A 20,881-nucleotide genomic window follows, 5' to 3' on the forward strand; every position below is an offset into this window, starting at 1 on the left:
GCTGGAGCATTACTTAGATCCAGCTTTTATTGGTTGGGATGGGGGAGGCATCCTTGCTTTTTACCCAGGCTATCCTTGAACCTCTATCCTTGATCCTGTCAACCTTCCAGTAGATGGGATTATAGACGAGTCACTGCACTTGATCCCTTAAGTAAACTTTGATCTCAAAACTACCCAAAGAACTGCTAGTCATTTTCATTTTACCAGAAACTCCTTAATTAAAATAAATAAGCCCCTTCTTTTCTTCCTTGACTTTGTCCCAGTTCTCAAATCACCTATCCCGGGTCTCCCTGTGACCTTCCTACAGGCTGCTGTTGTCTCCCTCCCCTGCCCCCGAGTTTAAATTGATCTTTGTGATACATGTATATTTTCAGTAACAATAAAAAATAGACTTGATATGTTGAACTAGGTTTACAAAAAAAGTAAGCAGAAAGTAGAGTGTTCCTATATACTCGTTCCCCTCTTCACTTGTAGCCTCAGTCTCCATTATTAATGGAGTAGCTTGTGAGCCCATAGTTTCCATCAGGGTTCCATCTCATAACCAACCCCCTTATGGAGGCTGCCGCCGATGGAAGCTGTAACTGACTTTCATAGCTTCTATTTTTTTGTGGAAACTCTGAAAGAAGAACATTAAATGTATACTTAGAAAAGGACTTCAGAGCCAACTTTTGAGGGGTACTTTTTATTATAAATTTATTATGGTTGATTAATGAAAAATCACAATGAAGTACCAAGAAAATGTTTGTCAATATAAAAATTTTAGCAGCATTTCCAAAGTGTCAAGCTCTTACATTAGTTCTACTTCCTCCCTCTTGCTAGCAACAGAGAATCCAGTGCTCTCTATGAGCCTCAGCTGTTCTGATTAGTAAAGGCCCCGAGGAACTCAAACCCAGTGTATTTTGAATTCCTCAGCACCCAAATTTCTAGAACGTGAAAGCACATAAAAAGCCTCACTGGCTTTAATATTTGAGACAAGATCTCAACTTTTCAACTGCAGGGGAAAACAGGGATGGAAGTTTCACTGGGATTTGATATGTAGTGCTTAGCCCTCATCCTGTACCTGTACATTCTCCACGCTGGTGACAGTGAAAGGCCACTGTAGTGCTGACTGGTATCTGGTATGTGGCAGCAAGGGGGCTGCTGATGAGGTGGGAATCCACAATGAGACATGTACATGGTGGGCAGCTGGTACTCAGCCACACCCTTTGCTCTTGGCAGATAAGAGGTTGGCTGGTCTTCCACACCCAGGCAAATGGGAGTGATGAGTGACAAGGGAGACAACAAGAAATATAATACTGGCAAACTATTCCCCTGCTTCTTTGGTACTTCCAAAATCCTCTGATCAAAAATGTATAAGGGAAGCACACCATTAAAATTACAGTTTTAAGTATTTACAAAGGAAAGTATGATATATTATACAGTAGCCCATTTGTACTATGTGAACACATTCTGCCAGGAAAGCACTTGTGAGCCCCTGGCCCAGTTTTACATGGTACATGCAGGCCTGTGTACACTGGCCTGACTGTAACCCGGATCTGCTAGCTCACTTTTTTACAGTATAGAAAAGGGAAAAAAAATACCAGTTGGAAAAAGAAATTATTTTCCAATCTACACTTCGTTTCCAAAATGTTCTTAACATTTGCCACTGAAATTATGTACAAGATTTATTGAATATTGAATTCTAGGCAATTAGTCTCCACTCCCATCTTGAGTATGTTTGAAATAATGCTATTTGGTATATATAATATATATTTAATATATAAGTAACTGCACCACATATCACCACGATACCAGTTTAATACATACTACTATGTACAGTAGTTAAGTTAGCTCTGGAAGATGAACCTCTGCAGCCTGGGAGAGCAGTGTGGCATGGGGCCATCTGAAAGGGATGTGCAGGGCTGAATGGGAGACAGCCATGCATGTGAGCGTGTGCACGCATGTGCGTGTGCATGTGTGAGAAAGAAAAGAGATATGTCAGGGCACATACCTCCCGCACACCCATGCTAGACTATCTACCATTTTACTTATTTACTGGTGGGAGGAAGACAAGTCACACCTATGGAAGGATCCCATACATGAGAAGAGCCATGACAGCAGCGCTGAATAACCCTGCCACAGGGACAGTCACAAACCAGGCCACAAAGATGTTCCGGAAGAGGCGCCAGTCCACGGCCTTCCGGGAGCGGATCCAGCCCACAGCAACCACTGATCCCACCTGGAGAAGCACAAACATTTTAAAGTGAAAATATCAGCACGTTTCAAGGTAAAATGCATAATCTATACCATCAATGTCAATGGCTAAGCATGGACATAGACATAAACATAAAATGAAGTTGCCAATTATTTTCCTTAGTTTGTAAAAAGCTTTTAAAGATAGTTTTGATTGTTTGGGGAATATTTTAGTTTCCAGTCCTGCTGTACATTTTCACCTACATTCTGCATAAAAATGTATTATTGGATCTATAGGTAATGATGACTCATTAAATGGTTTGGTATAATAGATGAAAATCAAAATGTTAATAGAGTAGTTTTCCAAACACTTGCAGGTCACTTATGGTTTGTTAAATTTTTAAAAAGTAAAAGAGATATAGCTTTAAGTGTCCTAGAAAATGAAAATGATAAGAAAATACAATGTTGGCTGGTGCTGGTGGCTCACGCCTGTAATCCTAGCTACTCAGGAGGCTGAGATCTGAGGATCATGGTTCAAAGCCAGCCTGGACAGAAAGTCCGTGAAATTCTTATCTTCAATAAACCACTCAGAAAACTGGAAATGGCAGTTGCTCAAGTGGTAAAGTGCTAGCCTTGAGCTGAAGAGCTGAGGGACAGTGTACAGGGCCCAGAGTTCAAGCCCCACGACCCACCAAAAAAAAAAAACACAAAAACCAAAACACAATGTCCACATTTTATACCTCATATGAGAAGTATTTAAATTTAAAGAGTTAACAGTGCTCTTGGTCACACTGGAATTGGATATTTAAGAATTCCATGAAAAATATGTTGTTTTTACTGATCTTCTCACACTTAATGGTGGCTAATGACATTCAAATAGGAAAGGCAATTCACAGCATCGGGAGTCTAACTGGAGAAAGGGAATCATTAAAAACTACAGTTTATTGAAAGGCGGTTAATCTGATATTCCACTAACCGAAGCCAAGATTAACCAGCAACTCTGGTGCATTTCCAGGGAAACAGCTAACTGCATATGGAAAGGGTCATCACAATGACCAGTTGTACTCAGTCTTTGGCTATAATTAGTATACTAAATTAGAAAATAATGGACAATGATTTTTCTATTTCCTAAGCAATGGACAGATTCTGCAGATCCACGGAGCAGCATAGACACTAGCCTTCGAGCATAAAGTCTTCTGCTTCTTCCTTGTGCTAATCTATACATTCTTCTTTTCTTGTTAACAATTTTTTTTTAAAAAAGAACATAATATAACCTTATAGCAAGTCTTTAGAAAGGCCATGTAAAGAAGGGCAGACTTTTGGTGGAGATGCCTGAATTTCTTTTTTTTTTTTTGGGTCCGGTCGTGGGGCCTGAACTCTGGGCCTGGGCGCTGTCCCTCAGCTCTTCAGCTCAAGGCTAGAGCTCTACCACTTGAGCCACAGCGCCACTTCCGGCTTTTTTCTTTTTGCTTATGTGGTGCTAAGGAATCGAACCCAGGGCCTCAAGCATGCAAGGCAAGCGCTCTACCACTCAGCCACCTTCCCAGCCCCGAGATGCCTGAATTTCTTTAACCATTCCCAATTTGTTTCTATTTTTTCCTTATCAGAACTAGATTTACTGTGACATTTGTTCATATAGTTTATCTTTAGGCTTTAAAAGTAGTATTCTGTAAAAGAGATTACTAATTAGGAAGCAACATTTAAAATATATCTTGAAATAATTTGACATTTTGAAGTCTTAGGAACTCCCAATAAGTCAAATTCACCAAATTTTAGCACATTGCTGCAATGTATGGAGAGAGATACATTTCCATTACAATAGCTGTCTTCTAAACAAGCCTTTCTTTTCTGCTAAAGTTTTAGCAATTTAGCCTTTATTACAATGGCTGCAACATGGTGACTTCCTCTTTCCTTGCCTATCATCTACTTTGAGTGTTCCTTCCTTGCCAGTGGGCTCAGGATAGTAACAAAGTTGCCACACAACCTTATGAAAGTTATTATGGTGTGAGGCCTTCCATCATTCTCGGAATCTAGAACATTATAACCATCTCCTAAATTGTTCTCTTGGATTACTGTCATTTTCTTTCTCTACATTTTGTGATGCTAGGGATGGAGTGCTACTTGCTCTGTCACTGAGCCACACACCAAGGCCTCAGATGTGTTCTACGACTGAGCTATACCATCAGTCCAATACATACAGCTATAATCATGACTGAGGCCGAACCTTCCCTTATTTACCCAGTGTCATTCCATCTGGTTTTTTTTTTTTTTAAACTTATTTATTTATTTCTGTTTGGGGCTTAAACTCTAGGCCTGGGTGCTGTCCCTGAGCTCTTTAGCTCAAGGCTAGCCCTCTCCCACTTGAGCCACAGCGCACTTCCTGCTCTTTTTGTTTATGTGGTGCTGAGGAATCGAACCCAGGGCCTCATGCATGCGAGGCAAGCACTCTACCACTTAGTCACCTTCCCAGACCCTCCATCTAGTTTTTAACACCTTATCATGATTTTTGCTTATTTATGTAGTGAAATTTAATGTGTCTCACACTTACCTTTGTGATTGTTTTTGTGATACTTAATACAGAGATTTTTCTTAATCTAGTATTTGCTGTTTTGCTTCTTTCTAGTTGCATGCAATCAATAAGATAAGCTTATGTTTTTCTTCTGTGATTTCTACTTAGCTTGAATATCTGATATGTATTTAATTCCATTTTTATTCTATTTTTTTCTTTTTAAAACTTATTAATTTAACAAAGCAGTTTGTGAATACAATATATCTTGATCAATGTTATCCCTTTCAACATTCTCGCCCATCCCTCCTCTACTCCTCCTCCTTTCATCTTCTTAAATTTTTAGGATATACATTGGATTGGCTGCATTCTCCCCCTTTCTTCTCCCCTTTTCCTCTTCAACTTTCCCCTTGACTCTACCCATCCCCTTTGAGTACTCATTTCCTGGTGTTTATTTTGTTTAACTTTTGATTTTACCTTCCCAAGAAATTACACTATTTGAGTTCTTCCTAAATATTCTAACATTTTAAAAGTAGATTTTATTCACATTTAAGGATATTTAAAAATACTGAAGCCATCAGATTTATGTTCATATATCTGAAGAGTTAATTTTGGTGCTAATTTTGTTTTTCTAGGTTTATGTCTGTGTTACTTTCTGGTTAAGTTTTTCTTTTCTCTTTTTTTTGTTGGTTGTGGGGCCTGAACTCTGGGCTGGGCGCTGTCCCTCAGCTCTTCATCTCAAGGCTAGTGCTCTCCCACTTGAGCCACAGCACCACTTCTGGCATTTTCTGCTTATGTGGTGCTGAGGAATTGAACCCAGGGCCTCATACACGCAAGGCAAGCACTCTACCACTGAGCCACCTTCCCAGCCCAGTTTTTCCTTTTTCAAAATATGCTCATACTGGGTGCTGGAGGCTTACCCATATAATCTTAGATATTCTCGAGGCTGAAATCTGGAAGATTAACGTTCAAAGCAAGCTAGGGCAGAAAGAAAATTCATCTACAAAATAAGCAGCAAAAAGCTGGTCTGGAGATGTGGCTTAAGTGGCAGAATACCAGTTTAGCAAGCAAACTGAGCAAGCACAAAGCCCTGATTTCAAATGTCAGTACTGGCAAAATAAAGAATATAAATATACGCTGATATGACAGAACCCATCTCTTGGCTGTCTCTCAATTCTTACATGAGTATTGACTTTTTAATTATTGTAGTTAAACATGTGTAACAAAATTAACCATCTTAAGTATTTCTAAGTGGACAAGTAATTCTAAGTGGACATTGTTGCATAATCATTCCAAAATGTAAAGTATAAAAATAAAAACAGTGAAAGCATCTATCTGTGCACTGGTAGCTTACTCCTGTAATCCTAGCTACTCAGGAGGCTGAGATATGAGGATCACAGTTCAAAGCCAGCCTGGGCAGGAACATCTGTGAGAACCTTAACTCCAATTAACCACCAGAGAAAACCAGAATTGGTGCTTTGGCTTAAGTGGTAGAGTACTAGCCTTGAGCTGAAGAGCTGAAGAACAGACAGCGCCCAAGCCCACACAGAGTTCAAGCCCCATGACAAAAAAAGAACAGTGAAGGAAAAATAGGAGATAGGCCTTGCCCCCACCAACTTTTGGCTCCATATAATAGGTAATATGCTAGTGTCAGAATCTCTTCACTTTTCTTTTAAAATCGCCCTCCCCCACAACCTGTCTGTCCTTCCATTCATCCATCTTCATGGTACTGTGGTCTGAATCCAGAGCCTATGCATACTAGGCAAACACATGACCTACATTATTCGGTACTTGTTTTACATTTTGTTTTTGAGATAGGTTCTCACTAACTCTGCCTCAGCTGGCTTCAAACCTGTGAACCTTCTGAGTATCATTTTTTCTACCAAGATAATATTACTTTGTAAAGTTCCAAGAAAAGTTCTGCTGGGGCTATCAGTGGGGAGAACAGATATTTACAGAACCTGCTTTTCTTGGTCAGCCACACAGCATGTCCCAGATTCCACCTAGGTCTGGACGTCCCCTATCTAGCACTCCCATTTCTTTGTAGAATTACTCTAAAGTATGTGTTTTCTATAATTTTTTTTTGGGGGGGGTCCGGTCGTGGGGCCTGAACTCTGGGCCTGGGCGCTGTCCCTCAGCTCTTCAGCTCAAGGCTAGCGCTCTACCACTTGAGCCACAGCCCCACTTCTGGCTTTTTTTTCTTTTTGCTTATGTGGTGCTGAGGAATCGAACCCAGGGCCTCAGGCATGCAAGGCAAGCGCTCTACCACTGAGCCACCTTCCCAGACCTGTGTTTTCTATAATTATGAAGCGATTTTCCTTTACATTTTTTAATTTGCTGACAAATGAGGTCTCAACTTTTGAATTTCTGAATGGGGCTTACTTCGTATCTAGTGGTGTGTTCAAACACTGGTACTTTAGCCATATATCATAGATGGTTGCATTTGTTCTGAATGAATTGTTAGGTGATAAAGTACGGCAGTGAAAAATGCCACACATCCTTCTGGGGTTCCCTCAGCATACCGGGCAGAGCCCTGCCAGGCCCGGCCCTGCAGAAACAGGTGGTGGTAGTGGTGGACAGGTTTGGTGACAAGCCCTGTTCACTAACCTTGAGCAGAGCTCAGCTCAGCAGATCTGTTTGGTCTTGCTTAAATGTTCTTAAATTTTTATATCACTATTCATTGGTTACTTGTGTGATTTTAAAACCAGGTTTTATTATTAGGTTAATTCAGTATGTGCTTTAAAAGAATGTAGAAAAGATTATATAATGGAAAAATTATACCTTTAAAAAATGGAAAAGATTAACTAATGAATCTAGAATAAAGAAAACTGTCCCTGTTGCCTTTTTATTAGGATGAGAATATTATTGATTGAGGTGGTAGGGTTAGAACTCAGGGCCTTGCACAATTGCTTCTCTTGCTTTCTTGGCTTCCAGCTCCTCTTTTTTTCCCTGGTTATTTTGGAGATGGAATCTCATGAACTTTTCTACCAGGGCTGGCTTCAAACCATGATCTTTGGATCTCAGCCTCCTGAGTAGCTAAAATTACAGGTGTGAGCCACCAATGCCTTGTTAAATGATTTTTTTTTTTTTGAGAATTCTGTTGCGTCCTATTGTTCTGGTCTCCTACTTTTTTCCTCAGCATTTCTTATGTATATTTTTTCAGAAAGTAATGTACACTGTAGATTCTCGAAGTGGTAGACCACTAGCTTTGAGCATGAGAGCTCAGGGACAGCTCCCAGGCCCTGAGTTCAAGCCTTATGACTGACCAAAAAACAAACAAACAAAAAAAGTTCAGTAAAATAAAATAACAGGAAGCAGATACACAAAAGTGGTGAGGTGAGTCATGGAAAAATGGGTAGACAAATGAGAAGAGAATGCAGTTAATCCAATGTAAACTGGGAGAGAATGAGGGAAGAGGTGACACTGTCCAAAAAGAAATGTACTCTTTACCTGTCCTATATAACTACAATCCCTCTGTATACCATCTTTATAATAAAAAAAATTAAGTAAAAAAATAGAAGAATCCAATATATAACCTACAAAACTAAGGAGTGGATGGGGAAAAGATGGTAGGAATGTTGATAATGGATGACATAGATTGAGATATACTGTATTTGTAAACTTCTTTGCTAAATGGCAACTCCTTTGTACAACTATTTAAAGATAATACAAAAAAAGAAAAGAAAAGAAATAGGAAAAACCAGGTGTTGGTGGCTCACACCTGTAATCTTAGCTACTTAGGAGGCTAAGATCTGAAGATCGTGGTTCGAAACTAGCCTGGGTAGAAAAGTCTGTGAGATTCTTATCTCTAGTAAAATACTCAGAAAAAGCTGGAAGTGGCTGGAAGTGACGCTTTGGCTCAAGTGGTAGAGTGCTAACCCTAAAAATAAAGAAGATCAGAGACAATGCTCAGGCTCTGAGTTAAGCCTCAGGACTAGAAACAAAACAAAACCAGCTGGAACTGGAGCTTTGGCTCAAGTGGTTGAGTGCTAGTCTCAAGCAAAAAAGCTCAGGGACAGTGCCCAGTCCCTGAACTCAAGCCCTAAGACCAGCACAAAAATAAAAATTAAAAAAGAATTAAACTATGCACTTAGTCACGGAAGCATGAAGTAAACTTCTACCCAGAAAAATCCATAAGCTCATCTTAAACAACAGCTTTCATATTTGTTTTCCTGCCAAGTTTTCAACTTTGCACAGGTTTTAATGGATGGTCCAACAAGAAACTTCAGTCTTTAGCATTAGATAACCATTTCTGAGCCTCTTGTGATCCTGTTAGACTCCACATAGATGTCCACACCCTTTGAGTGTTTCCCCATTCCTGACTCACAGAGACCTTGTTCCCAAGGCCTACACATAGTTTATGTACACACAGTAGTTGCTAGAAAGCCCTGGCACTGGCCTTGTCTTAAATGTGCTAGCTGACTGAGAACACCCTCGTAAATATCATCTGACCTTAACATCTGTGGCATTTGCTATCTATGTACAGGTGGTGCCTATTCATTAAGTAAAATCTGGACATAGCTCTTATTTTGTTGAGGCTGGTTGGTGTTTGTACCCAGGAGGTCCATGGGGAGGGAGATCTCAACATTATCTCCAGGTACCAGGAAACCTGGCTGAGGACCTGGCAGCTGTTCACATCTAATTCCCTAGTGCTCACAGCTCTTCTCATCATCCTTCAGAGCTCCTCCTGTTCCAACATTCCACCACCCTGACAACACACCACCCTCCTATCCATCTCTGTCCAGCTGACAGAGGTAATAGGATAGTAGGAAGTACTCAATTGGAATCTACTGTAAGGCAAGAATCACTGTGAACATCATATTAAGGAAAAACCCAGAGACAACAGTCTTTGAATTCTGCCAAGCTGATTTGTTTCCTTCCATTCCTCTCTGCACTACAGAGGCCCAGTCCCCTGCCCTAGGGAAACACTGTCAGCTCTGAGGGGAACTCCAGTAAGGGTTAGTAGGGGAGGCTCAGGACTAACAGGGAATGGGGGTGGAGAGGCACCATGGGAGGGTAAGTGCTTACAGTCAGGGTCAGGCCCTGAGAAGGCTTAGTCTGAACAACAGAGGTGTCACACTGAGGATCAGGAAAGACTCAAGGACAGTTGGGAGGAAGCAAATACCCATATCCAACAATGCTCTGGTAGAGCATTGCTCTTTCGCACATATCACCATGCACAGAACGCTGCCAGCTTTCCTGGGTTTTGTGTGTGCTCTGACTGCCCTGCCCTGCCCTGGTGGCTGGTGGCAGGCTGTCTCCCTTCACTGGCAGAGGCCTACCTTGCAGTGTGTGGTGCTCACAGGAAGCCCGATGTTGGAGGCGATCACCACGGTGAAGGCTGAGGCCAGCTCAATGGTGAAGCCACTGTGGGGAGTAGAGGAAGATATGTCACAGGTGCTCCTGCTCTCCTCCTCTAGTGCTACAGGCACTCCAGAACATTCTGTGGGTCAGCACCGACTGCTGACTGGGCCAGATGAACATTAGCAGAAGAAACTGCTGCATAATGGCAACAGTTCACGCCAGGACTTCACATTATCCTGTTGCCAGCCCCAAACAGCCTGCTTTCCTGATATGTTTTCTAAATCCACACACTGCAGGAACTGGGTCAGAAGCGCCTGCTGTGCAGTAAGATGATAGAGTAGTCATCTCTAAAGGAACAGGAAAAACTATGCCCTCATTTTTAAAATGTGCTCAGATGACTAATTTTTCTTCAAATTAATCTTCTAAAAGAATCTTTTGCTCAAATGAATTTCAAGAGGGGAAAACTAGGAACAAAAGGAAGTTGAATCCCCCAATCTCTTTTATAAAGAAAAAATTTTTCTTACAATGGGTAGTTCCAAATTTTAGTTACTTTCTCTCAGTTCTGTTTTAAGCTTGTTATTTAAGCTCTGAATAGACCTAAAGGCCCCACAGTTGAATGAAGCCTCTGACCTCACTTTTGACAACAAGGACATGTCCCATGTGGCTGAGCTTCCTGGACAACGGTCAAGTTAGCCCTGGAAGGACAGCAGATGGGAGCTGGTATGGCTGAATTATTTCTGGGAAAGGCAGTATTGTACTTTGGATCTGGGATGTTCACCAAAGGCCCACGTGTTCAGGTTATGTGAAGCCTGGCCCATCCATCTTTGGTGGGGGGAACCTTTATGAGGTGGGTCACTGGGGATGTGGCAATCTTGCTCTTTGGTCATTCTCCCATTGCTCCTCTGTCATTCTGTTCATCAGCCAGGGAGTGAGAAGTTTTGCTCTGCCATCTATTCCCTCTATGATGTACTTCCTTACCATAGCCCCAAGAATGAGGCCAACTATTGTGGACTAGCACTTTCCAAACTGTGAGCCAAAATGAACCCATTCTCTTCATAAACTGATTATCTCAGGTATTTTGTTAGAGTGACAGAGAGCTAACTAACACAGAAAAGAAGCCAGATGGGCTGTGGGGCAGGAGAGTGGGCGCAGTTAGAGGATTCTGGAGATACAGATTCCAGGTGCGTGTGATGTTCATGTCCTGCCCGCTACACCTGCTCTCTGTACTTCCCACTGCATGAGGCCATCAGCAGGGGTGGATGGGGCTGCTGCCTGCTTGTCCTTTTCCCTTGCTGCCTGCTCTGTCTCTGTCAGCTTCCTCTATTCTACTGCCTCTCACAATAAGGCACTGGAGATGGAGGCACAGGAGTGCCTTTTTCCTCAGGACTCTTGACATATTGACATAGGTCAACAAAGCTCAGCAGGCAGTCTACCTCAGCTGTCAAACAGTCTTTGCATGCCACACCTGCTGGCTTAGCTCACCTGGATGGTGTGATGGGAGTGAGGTCCTTCCCCATGGTCTGGATCACTCTTCTCCCCCAAACCCAGAGACCTGTGCAGATTCCAGCTCCACCATAAAACAGCAGCCAGACAGGAGTGGCTGCTTCTTGCATTACTCCACCTTGTTTATAAATCAGCCACAAAGCCACCAGGGGACCAATGGCATTACTGGAAAGAAAAGAAGGTTACACAGATATAAACATGGCACTGTGATTCTCAGTTATGAGAATTACACAAGATTACTGTACTTATGTTCACCTACAACATGCAGATATAGTATACAATCTAGTAGTAATGAGTTTATTTCAGCATACTACAAATTTTGGAATTTTAGCCATTTTAAGTATATAGTTCAGCACTCAGGCCTTGAGTTCAAGCCCTAGTACCAGTATATACAGGTATAAAAAAAAGTTTGCATTGGGACAAAAGGTGAAACAATTCAGCAGTGATGCTCACTAGATACTATGTTGGAAATGAATTGTACAACTTGGGCGGAGGAGGGGAGTTGGGAAGGGAAAAACTGGGAGAAAATGAGGGAGTGACACTGTTCAAAAGGGAATATACTCATTACCTGATCTTTACAACAATTTTTTTTATACATATAGTTCAGTAGTGTTAAGCATATTTAAATTGTTGTCAAGCAGATTTCCATAAGTTTTTCTCTTGCAAATCTGAAATTCTGTACCCATTAAACAACAGCTCTGTGCCCTTCCCACTGATGCTGGCAACCAGCATTTTACTTTCTAGTTCTGTGCTGCTGACTACTTTAGATATCTTGTGTATTAGAATCAGATTGTATTTACCTTTTTGTTACCAACTCATCTTACTTAGTATTATGTCCTAAATGTAACAGGTACTCAGAACTGTTTGCTGACTAACTTAAAAGCTCATGAGCCAAGGTGTTTTGCAGCTTTGAAAACACACTTGAATAACAAGAATCCAAGTCCAGGGTCCATCGTCTTTTCTTAGATCACAGTTACTAACCTCCTAATGGTTCCCATCTGCTTCTCTTTAGTCTATTTGCTGAACAAAGACAGAGTCCTGGGAAATGAATACCACAGCAGTCTGCGCTAAGCCTCTGGTGGCTCCCCTTTTCTAAGTAAAAATATTTCTTCATTTTGAAAATTTATTTTTTTCTTCCTGCTGTGTTGTCCAACTTGGCCTTTAATTCATGGACTCAAAAGAATTTCCTTTCCCCAGACTCTTAATAGCTGGGATTCCATTCTGCATGTGACCCTCACTTCCTGGTAACTCCTGGTCTGGTAACTCCTAAGCACTCCAGACCTCCATGACCTCCTACTGACTAGTCTCTACTCTCTCTCCTCCAGGGCCTACCTCCAGTTTTTGCAACTGCTGCTCCCTTTTCCTATGCGGCTACCTGGCCTGGTCCCTCAATTCCTTCCCTGTGCAGCCCATCCACACTGCACCCCTTGGGTTCCCAGATCCCTTCCTACTTTTCCACAAGCCTTCTCATTGTCCAGCATGCTCTGTGCCTACCTGTATGTTTACCATCTGCACAACCCTCCCGGGGTTGGGGGAGTAGGAATTTCTATTCATGCTGTTTATTGCTGAACCCTAGTGTTCAGTGCTAATTCCCAATGCCTACTTCTTGTTTGATTTTGGTACTGGGGTTTGAATTCAAGACCTTGTGCTCATTAAGCAGGTGCTCTATCACTTATACCACACTCCAGTCCTTTTTGCACTGGTTGTTTCTTGGAGAGGGTTTCACACTTGTTGCTTGCCATCCTGGATCACTCTCCTACTTCTGCCTCACCCATAATCAGACAAGAAGTGTGGCCATCAAGGCAGGCCCCATGTTGCCTAGTGATTTAATGAATATAGTTACCTCACGTCATTGCCTCCGTGTGCAAAGGACCCAAAGCAGGCTGTGAGGACTTGCAGAAAATGGAACAGCAGATGGACCTCAGGGGCATCCTTCTCCTGTTCCTCCTCTGCAGGATCCTCCCGAGGCTGATCAGGGTCTGGAAGCTCTGACGCCAGCTTCATCTCCACACCGCCCTCCTCAGCCTCGATCTCTGCTTCCGCTACCGCATTGCAGTAGCTGGAGTAGCTGTCATAGCGAAGTCTCTTCTTAGAATAGGCCACAGTGTCCCCCACCAGCTTCTCACTATCCTCCGGGGCCGAGGCTGAGTCAGCTGCCTTGAAAGTGGCGTGCACGGGCATCCCACAGATGGCTGCGGTGTAGCAGGTGTAGCTGTTATTGCGCCGCAGCAGCCGGTAGTTGTTCTCGGGGGCCGGCTTCTCCTCGGAGCCCCGGTCCACGTGGATCTTATGCAGCAAGTCCTTGTAGAGCCCCGAGTCTTTGTGCACCGTGTGATACACGTGGCCATCACTCCTTGTGTGGCTGTCGAAGCCAAATGTGCCGTTGGAGACGGGAGACTTGGCAGAGCTGGGCGTCATGGACAATGCCCTTCCTGGCAGGGATTTAGGAGAGTTTGGTTTAGGGCTGGGTGTGGCTCAGGAGTGGGACAGGTGACACCTATAGAAGGTCTAGAAGGTCTTATCCTCCAGCCTTCTCAACACAAAGCTGTCTACAAAAAAAAAAAATGCTCTCTAGCAGCTCATGATATTGATGTCTGGAAGGCTGGATTATGGGTGATTTAAATATTTTTATTGACATCAACACTGACATACCAGGAGGGTCTCATCTCAACAAATCTATTCATGTATACGGTGCCTCTTGGTCCTAACAGACCCTTTACCATTTGATTTTAAAAGTAACTATAAATAATATATAGTAAGGCCAAAATTAAAACAAACTTGTGAACAGAGTAAGACAGTATATCAAAAATAGTATTAAGGGGCTGGGAAGGTGGTTCAGCAGTAGAGTGCTTGCCTCGCATGCATGAGGCCCTGGGTTCGATTTCTCAGCACCACATAAGCAGAAAAAGCTGGAAGTGGCGCTGTGGCTCAAGTGGTAGAGCGCTAGCCTTGAGCTGAAGAGCTGAGGGACAGCGCCCAGGCCCAGAGTTCAGGCCCCACGACTGACAAAAAAAAATGGTATTAAGTTCTGCTAAAGAGAATCTTTTAGAAATCACTGCAACACTTTCTTTTTCTAATCAACAAAGGGGGAAATTTCATAAAGAATTTATTGCAGAACACCTTCATACATGAGACAGAGACCTGTTCAAGGGAGACTGAAGGGCTGTCTGCTTCCAAAAGGCCATTCATGCCCATCAGAGGCAGTGCCTGTGAGGTTAGCAGTGAAGTTGATTCGCTTACTTTGCAGGACTGGGAGTGTCCAGCATGTGCTTTTGGTTCAATCCTCACTACCGCAAACCCATCTACTTGCCTTGGGCTAAGTTTGAGTGAACTCCTGTGGAAAGCAGGTGCTGGCCTCCACCTTGCAGAGGCAGAAGCCACATGGATAGAATGGGCAGGGACTGGAGCTCACAATCATTGTCCACCAGTGTTATGAGAGGAAAGGATGGCCTGGGATGGTCTGAAGAGTTTCTACAGTCTCTATGGATCTACAGCATAGTCATTAGGAGAAATGTCTCTAGTCAAATGAACCAGTCTTCAGCAATTTGGTGAAGATAGGCTCAGGTAGCTGAGGGTGCTCAGTACAGACACTTGCTGTGTCAGACACCCACTATGTAGGCCTTGATGCCTTGGTAAGACTATAAAAAGCTCCTGGAGAAAATCACAGGCCAAGAGGAAGCCCCTCTCGGTAACTGTGGAACAATCTCCTGAGGTTGCTTGGGCCTCTAGGTTTTATTCAAACATAAAATTGGGGCACTGAGGAAAGAGCTCAATGGTAGAACATGAACTTAGTATGTGTGGATCATCTCCATCATCAAAATATACAACAGGAAATTGGAGGCTCTTTGTGCCTGCTCCCAGGTTCGGATGGTCATCCCTGAGAAGTTTCCTGACACACATAAACCCAGTTTCCAGGTAAGCCTTACCATACGAGGCCCGTGGGTGGTTCCCTGTAGATGTGCTCTCTAAGGCCCCTGTGGTCTCCCCAGGTGGCCCCGTGAGAGGGACAGTGCTGTCATCATTGGCCTTGGCACCTGGAAGTTCCCTAAAGACAGGAGATTCCACTTCTTGGACTTTACTGAGGCTTTCGTCAGATACTCGTGATAAAGCACCTTCTTTTTGTAATTTGCCTAGGAAAATAGAGTCGTAACTATAAATCCTGGAAGAGAATTCTTGCGACTGAATAATAATAATGAATGTTAGAAACTGTAGCACCTACTTTGAAGATAAAACAAAAAAAGGTTCTATCTAGATTAAGAAAATAAAAGTAGAAATCAACTATGTAGAAAATTCAGCTGTTGAGGAAAAGACGGGTACTTATGGTCTGAGTCAAGAGGGTTAGACATGTGACTTAGGCAACCTCAGAGGCAACATTCTTACCCCCACCACTGACCAGGCTGATCTATGTTCTTAAACTAGCTGCAGAAGCCCTGAAATGTTTATATCCATTTTCTCTTCAAAGAGATTTGTTCTAGCATGGTGGTTTTCTTCTGGTAAATAAATTATTGGCTTCAGATTTTTTCATCATACCAAATTTTATGAAGGAAATAAAATTTTTGGGGAGGTCCTACTTACTTAAAAAATCCTTGAATTTAAAATGAAACAAGGACGCCAGGGTGATGGCTGGCACTTAGAGTCCTAGCACTCAGGTAGAGACTAGGTAAGAGGACTATTAGAGGCCAGGAGTTGAAGACCAGCTTAGGCAATACACTGTCTCAAAACTGTAAAATAGCTGAGTGCTGGTGGCTTACTTTTTGTAATCCTATTTGGGAAGTTGAAATTGCAAGGATCATGTTTTAAGGCCAGTCCTGGCAGAAAAATTCATAAGACCTCTTCTCAACCCACTACTAGGTACATAATTGAGATCCTAGCAAAACCAGGAAGCCTGATTGCAGTTCAGAAGTGCACATGAATAGGAAGAGAAATCCTACCCTAAAAATAACTATTGTGGAAAAAAATCAGAGCTGGAGGTGTGGCTAGTAGAATCACACTCAGTAACATAACAAAAAATGATGAGCAAAGGATTTCTAAAAAGCTGTTTTAAACCCCTATAGTTTCTTTTAAATCAAATCAGATACATGGTGCTGTTAACTCAATTATCTTGTTGTTTGGAAGTCATCTGGCGCAAATTTCTACGTTCTCACTTATAGAAGTGAAAAGAAAACGCTCACAGATAATCTCTGTCTATGTTGCTTGCTTCTCCAGATAGTGCTAAGACTATGTCCTCTATGGCACAACAGAAAATGGACATAGGATCTCTGATCTCAAATTGTTTATAGTCTAGATGAGAGAAGACAGTATTTGTACAGGTAATAATAGATTAACATTTATATGAGGAAGTTATTTTCTTGATTGTAAATAAGCAACTGAGGCACAGTGAGATTACGTTATTAGTCCACATTAAGTTATTGGCCTTAGTTTCCCTAGGTAGTAAGTGGCAGAGCCAAGTTTAGATCTGTGGTCCATATCCTTTGTATTATTTTTGTACTTAAAATAATACAAACAAGTGTATATAGTATATCAAAATACACAGGACTGACGAAAAAGTCTCCTAGGAAGCAAGCAGGAGTATGAGAATTTCCTGCTGTGACATCATAGCCAGAGAGCTGGATAGCAAATATTTGAAGGCCTGAGGTTAAAGTTTAGTTATTAGGAAAATGTTTAAAAACCAAAGGATTTAGTGATACTTTAGCACTTCCCTTGGGGTAAATCAGGCAAGCAGTGCCAGTGGAGCTCACGGTCTGCACATATACTGGAGGTCATACTTACTCTCAAAAGAGACCTGGATCCAGATTTATGGGAAAGGAAGGAGGGGCTAGTTTTTAGCCCATTAACAACATGACTTTTAAAAGTTATCATTTCTTAATACACACAGTAAACTGATTGCATGTGGATGCTTGAGTCTTCAAAGATAAACTGACTTGTACAGTCACCACCACAGGGAGATGTCAAGAAAGGAGTCAATCAGCCCCCCAAACTTGGATGGCACAGTCCGAATCACCAGTGCCTGATCTGGTCTCTGACCCTACAAGCTTGGCCCTTTTTACAGTCATCTAGATAAGAATCACAAACTAGATAATTTTTTCACTCAGCAAATGCCCTTGAGATTTAACCACATTGTTACAGGAACTGACAGTCTGTTGCTTTTACTTGGTGAGTAGCATTCCAGTGCATAGAGCATACATAGTTTGTATATTCATTCTGTGCATAAACTGGTTTGTTTCCAGTTTCAAGTGAATATAAATAATATATAGGACCATTAAATGAAAGTATATCAAAATGAACTCCAGGAATTGGAAACAAGAGGTTCTAATTATGTCTTTTTTTTTTTGGGTCCAGTTGGTGGGGCCTGAACTCTGGGCCTGGGCGCTGTCCCTCAGCTCTTAAGCTCAAGGCTAGTGCTCTACCACTTGAGCCACAGCGCCACTTCCAGCTTTTTTCTTTTTGCTTATGTGGTGCTGAGGAATTGAACTCAGGGCCTCATGCATGCAAGGCAAGCGCTATACCACTGAGCCACCTTGCCAGCCCCTCTAATTATGTCTTATATACAGTTATTTCTTTTTTTGTTCTGTTCCCTTTGTCTTGTATGTAAGTTTATCTGATCTGTGGAAGGGAAAGCGACTCACAGAAACAGCAGGACAAAGGATGAACTAATGCACTAGACACTATTATGGAAATGAACTTTACAACTTGGAAAGGAAGGGTGTGGGGAAAGGGTAACAGTGTTTAAAAATAAATGCATTTTGCACTGGCTGAGAATGTGGCTCAGTAGTAGAGTGCTTGCCTAGCATATATGAAGCCCTGGGTTCCATTCCACTGTGGCTTAAGTAATAGAGTGCTAGCCTTGAGCAAAAGAAGCTCAAGAAGTGCCCAGGCCCAGAGTTCAAGCCCCAAGGACTGGCCAAACCCTTCTCCCCCACCAAAAAAACCCCACTTTATTACCTTGCTTATGTAACTGTAACCCTCCTCTTTATCAGCTTTACAATAAAGATATTAAAAAAAATAAAAATACTAACTTGTTTATGCAAGTAAGGGCAAATGTACTTTAAAAACTTCGGGAATTATAAAAAAAAATAATGGTGCTACAAACATTCACAGATATTTGTGTCAGTTTAAATGTTCATTTCTCTAGGGAAATACCTAGGAGTGGGAAAGAGTATGTGATGACAGCAAATTGCCCAACTGTCTTCCACTTCCTTCATGTGTGATGACTTGTTACACAGAAGTCTTAAATCAGGAGCATTTTGTAATTCAGAAGAATAAAAACGGCACCTACCTGCTATTTTCCTCCGCATCCATGGACACACAAAGAGCCACACAAAGAGGGCAAACAGCAGACCCACACCAAAGGAAATGAGCACTATTGCCCACACCGGGAGAGTCAGGCCCAGCACTGGGAAAGGAAAACCAACAGAAGTATCACTGGTGAACCTGCATATCAATGTGCTTTCTGTTCCCCAATCTGAAACAAACTACTCCCTGATTTTGTACTTAATAAAACTCTCAGACTAAAGACATAGATCAGCAGTAGAGTGCCTGGCATGCACAAGACCTTGTATTTAATCTCTACCACCATAAAAACAAATAACCTCTCCCCCAAGCAACATCAAAAATGTCTCCTAACCAAAGCAAACATGTTGTTTGGGAGTAGAAAGTCCACATGTTAAAGATATACTCCACGTGGTGGATATAGTCTTTCACTATTTAGTATGCTAATTATCAAAATGCTACTGATTTGGTACAAAGAGCATATTAAGTTGGACATAAAGCTGTTAATTTCATCTTATGCTTGCATCCTGACTAGACAAACATGAACAAGGCACAGTTTGGGCTACTACTGCCCTTCTGGTTTCCTGCTTGTTAGAAACTCTGCTTTGTAAATGGACTTGGTTCATTGGCCATGCACATAGGAATCTTTCTTAAATCAGCTTAGGAGTAAAACATTGTTCAAAGGACTTTGACCTTCAAATGTGACTCTCCTTTGAAGCATCAGCTTAAGGGATTACAACACAGAAAAACTTCCAATAAAACCAAATAATGCACACTGAGTAACAATTACACTAACCAATAAAAGAGCAGAAGTAGACATGGCTCAGGGACATCTTCCCTCAGCACTGCTTTGTCTGCATTTTGGCCAGCTCCCCTTATGGGGCAACAAGCACCTACCAGTCTCAGAGTACAAACCTGAATGTTAATGCCCACACATGAACATACAACATATAACCCAAAATACCTACATAGCACAATCTGCAATGGTAAAATTCTGCAGAAAACTAATCAACTGTCATGGAAATGGAAAATAATTAGAGTGCACAGTCATACAGGGAAGCGGTCTGTGTACAGGTAGGGAAAGAGGCCTGAAATTCTATAAGTAATACAGCCAGCTATATGATGTATATGCAACAGGGTAATCCCTGTTGAATGTGTGAACACACTTTCTTCTGGAAAACTAGATAGGCTCATTTCTTAGTACATATACTTTCACATTGTATATAAAATATATAATAGAATATTTGCGGGGGTGGGGGGGGTCCTGGGGTTTGAACTCAGGACCTGAGTGCTGACCCTGAGCTGTTTTGCTCAAGGTTAGCACTCTTGAGCCACTTGAGCCACAGATCCACTTCTGGTATTTTGGTGGTTAATTGGCGATAAGAGTCTCATGGACTTTTCTGCCCAGGATGACTTTGAACCACGATCCTCAGCTCTCATTCTCCTGAGTAGCTAGGATTACAGGCATGAGCCACTGGCACCTGGCTAAAATATTATTGCTATAAATTAGTTATTATTGTTAAAAATTATGGAACCCTTCACGAGTTTGCATGTCATATTTGTACAGGGGCCATGCAAAACTTCTCTGTATTGTTCCAATGTTAGTGTATGTGCAGCCAAAGTAAGCACACTTGAAAATTATTAAACATTTTTACTTTACTTTTTTTTTTTTTTTGGGTCCGGTCGTGGGGCCTGAACTCTGGGCCTAGGCGCTGTCCCTCAGCTCTTCAGCTCAAGGCTAGAGCTCTACCACTTGAGCCACAGTGCCACTTCCGGCTTTTTTCTTTTTTTTTTATGTGGTGCTGAGGAATCAAACCCAGGGCCTTCAAGCATGCAAGGCAAGCGCTCTACCACTGAGCCACCTTCCCAGCCCCTTCTTTTTCTTTTATCCTTCTGATACTGGGATTTGAATTTGTACTTGCTCACACTGCTTGCTTAGCTGGAGCGCTGTCACTTTAGCCATCCATACCTCATGTTAAGCTTTTTTTTCAGCTACTGTAGAGATGGGTTTCATAGACTTTTCTGCCTAGGCTGGCTTTGAACCTCAATCCTCCAGGTCTCAGTCTCCCAAGTAGCTAGTATTATAGGTATGAGCCACTAGCTGAAATTTTATTTTTCCTTTTTTTT

The 20,881-nt window shown here is 42.1% G+C and overlaps 1 protein-coding gene across 4 annotated transcripts in view; it reads right to left on the reverse strand.

The window, feature by feature from the left end:
• Positions 1 to 676: 676 nt before the first annotated feature.
• Slc20a2 (solute carrier family 20 (phosphate transporter), member 2) overlaps positions 677 to 20,881 on the reverse strand; it is a 124,923-nt gene continuing 104,718 nt past the window's right edge. For 3 of the 4 annotated variants that reach the window (XM_013025746.1, XM_013025754.1, XM_013025763.1), the window contains 6 exons: positions 18,762 to 18,878; positions 15,412 to 15,615; positions 13,329 to 13,917; positions 11,465 to 11,650; positions 9,961 to 10,045; positions 677 to 2,218 (listed from right to left, as the gene is read on the reverse strand). In XM_013025746.1, coding sequence (XP_012881200.1) covers positions 2,060 to 2,218; positions 9,961 to 10,045; positions 11,465 to 11,650; positions 13,329 to 13,917; positions 15,412 to 15,615; positions 18,762 to 18,878 — 1,340 coding nt within the window. In that variant the 3' untranslated portion in view covers positions 677 to 2,059. The remainder of the gene's footprint in view (positions 2,219 to 9,960; positions 10,046 to 11,464; positions 11,651 to 13,328; positions 13,918 to 15,411; positions 15,616 to 18,761; positions 18,879 to 20,881) is intronic. The other variant, XM_013025771.1, reaches the window with a different exon arrangement.

Source organism: Dipodomys ordii, unplaced genomic scaffold (assembly GCF_000151885.1).
Source record: "Dipodomys ordii isolate 6190 unplaced genomic scaffold, Dord_2.0 Scaffold4, whole genome shotgun sequence".
Lineage (NCBI taxonomy): Eukaryota > Metazoa > Chordata > Mammalia > Rodentia > Heteromyidae > Dipodomys > Dipodomys ordii.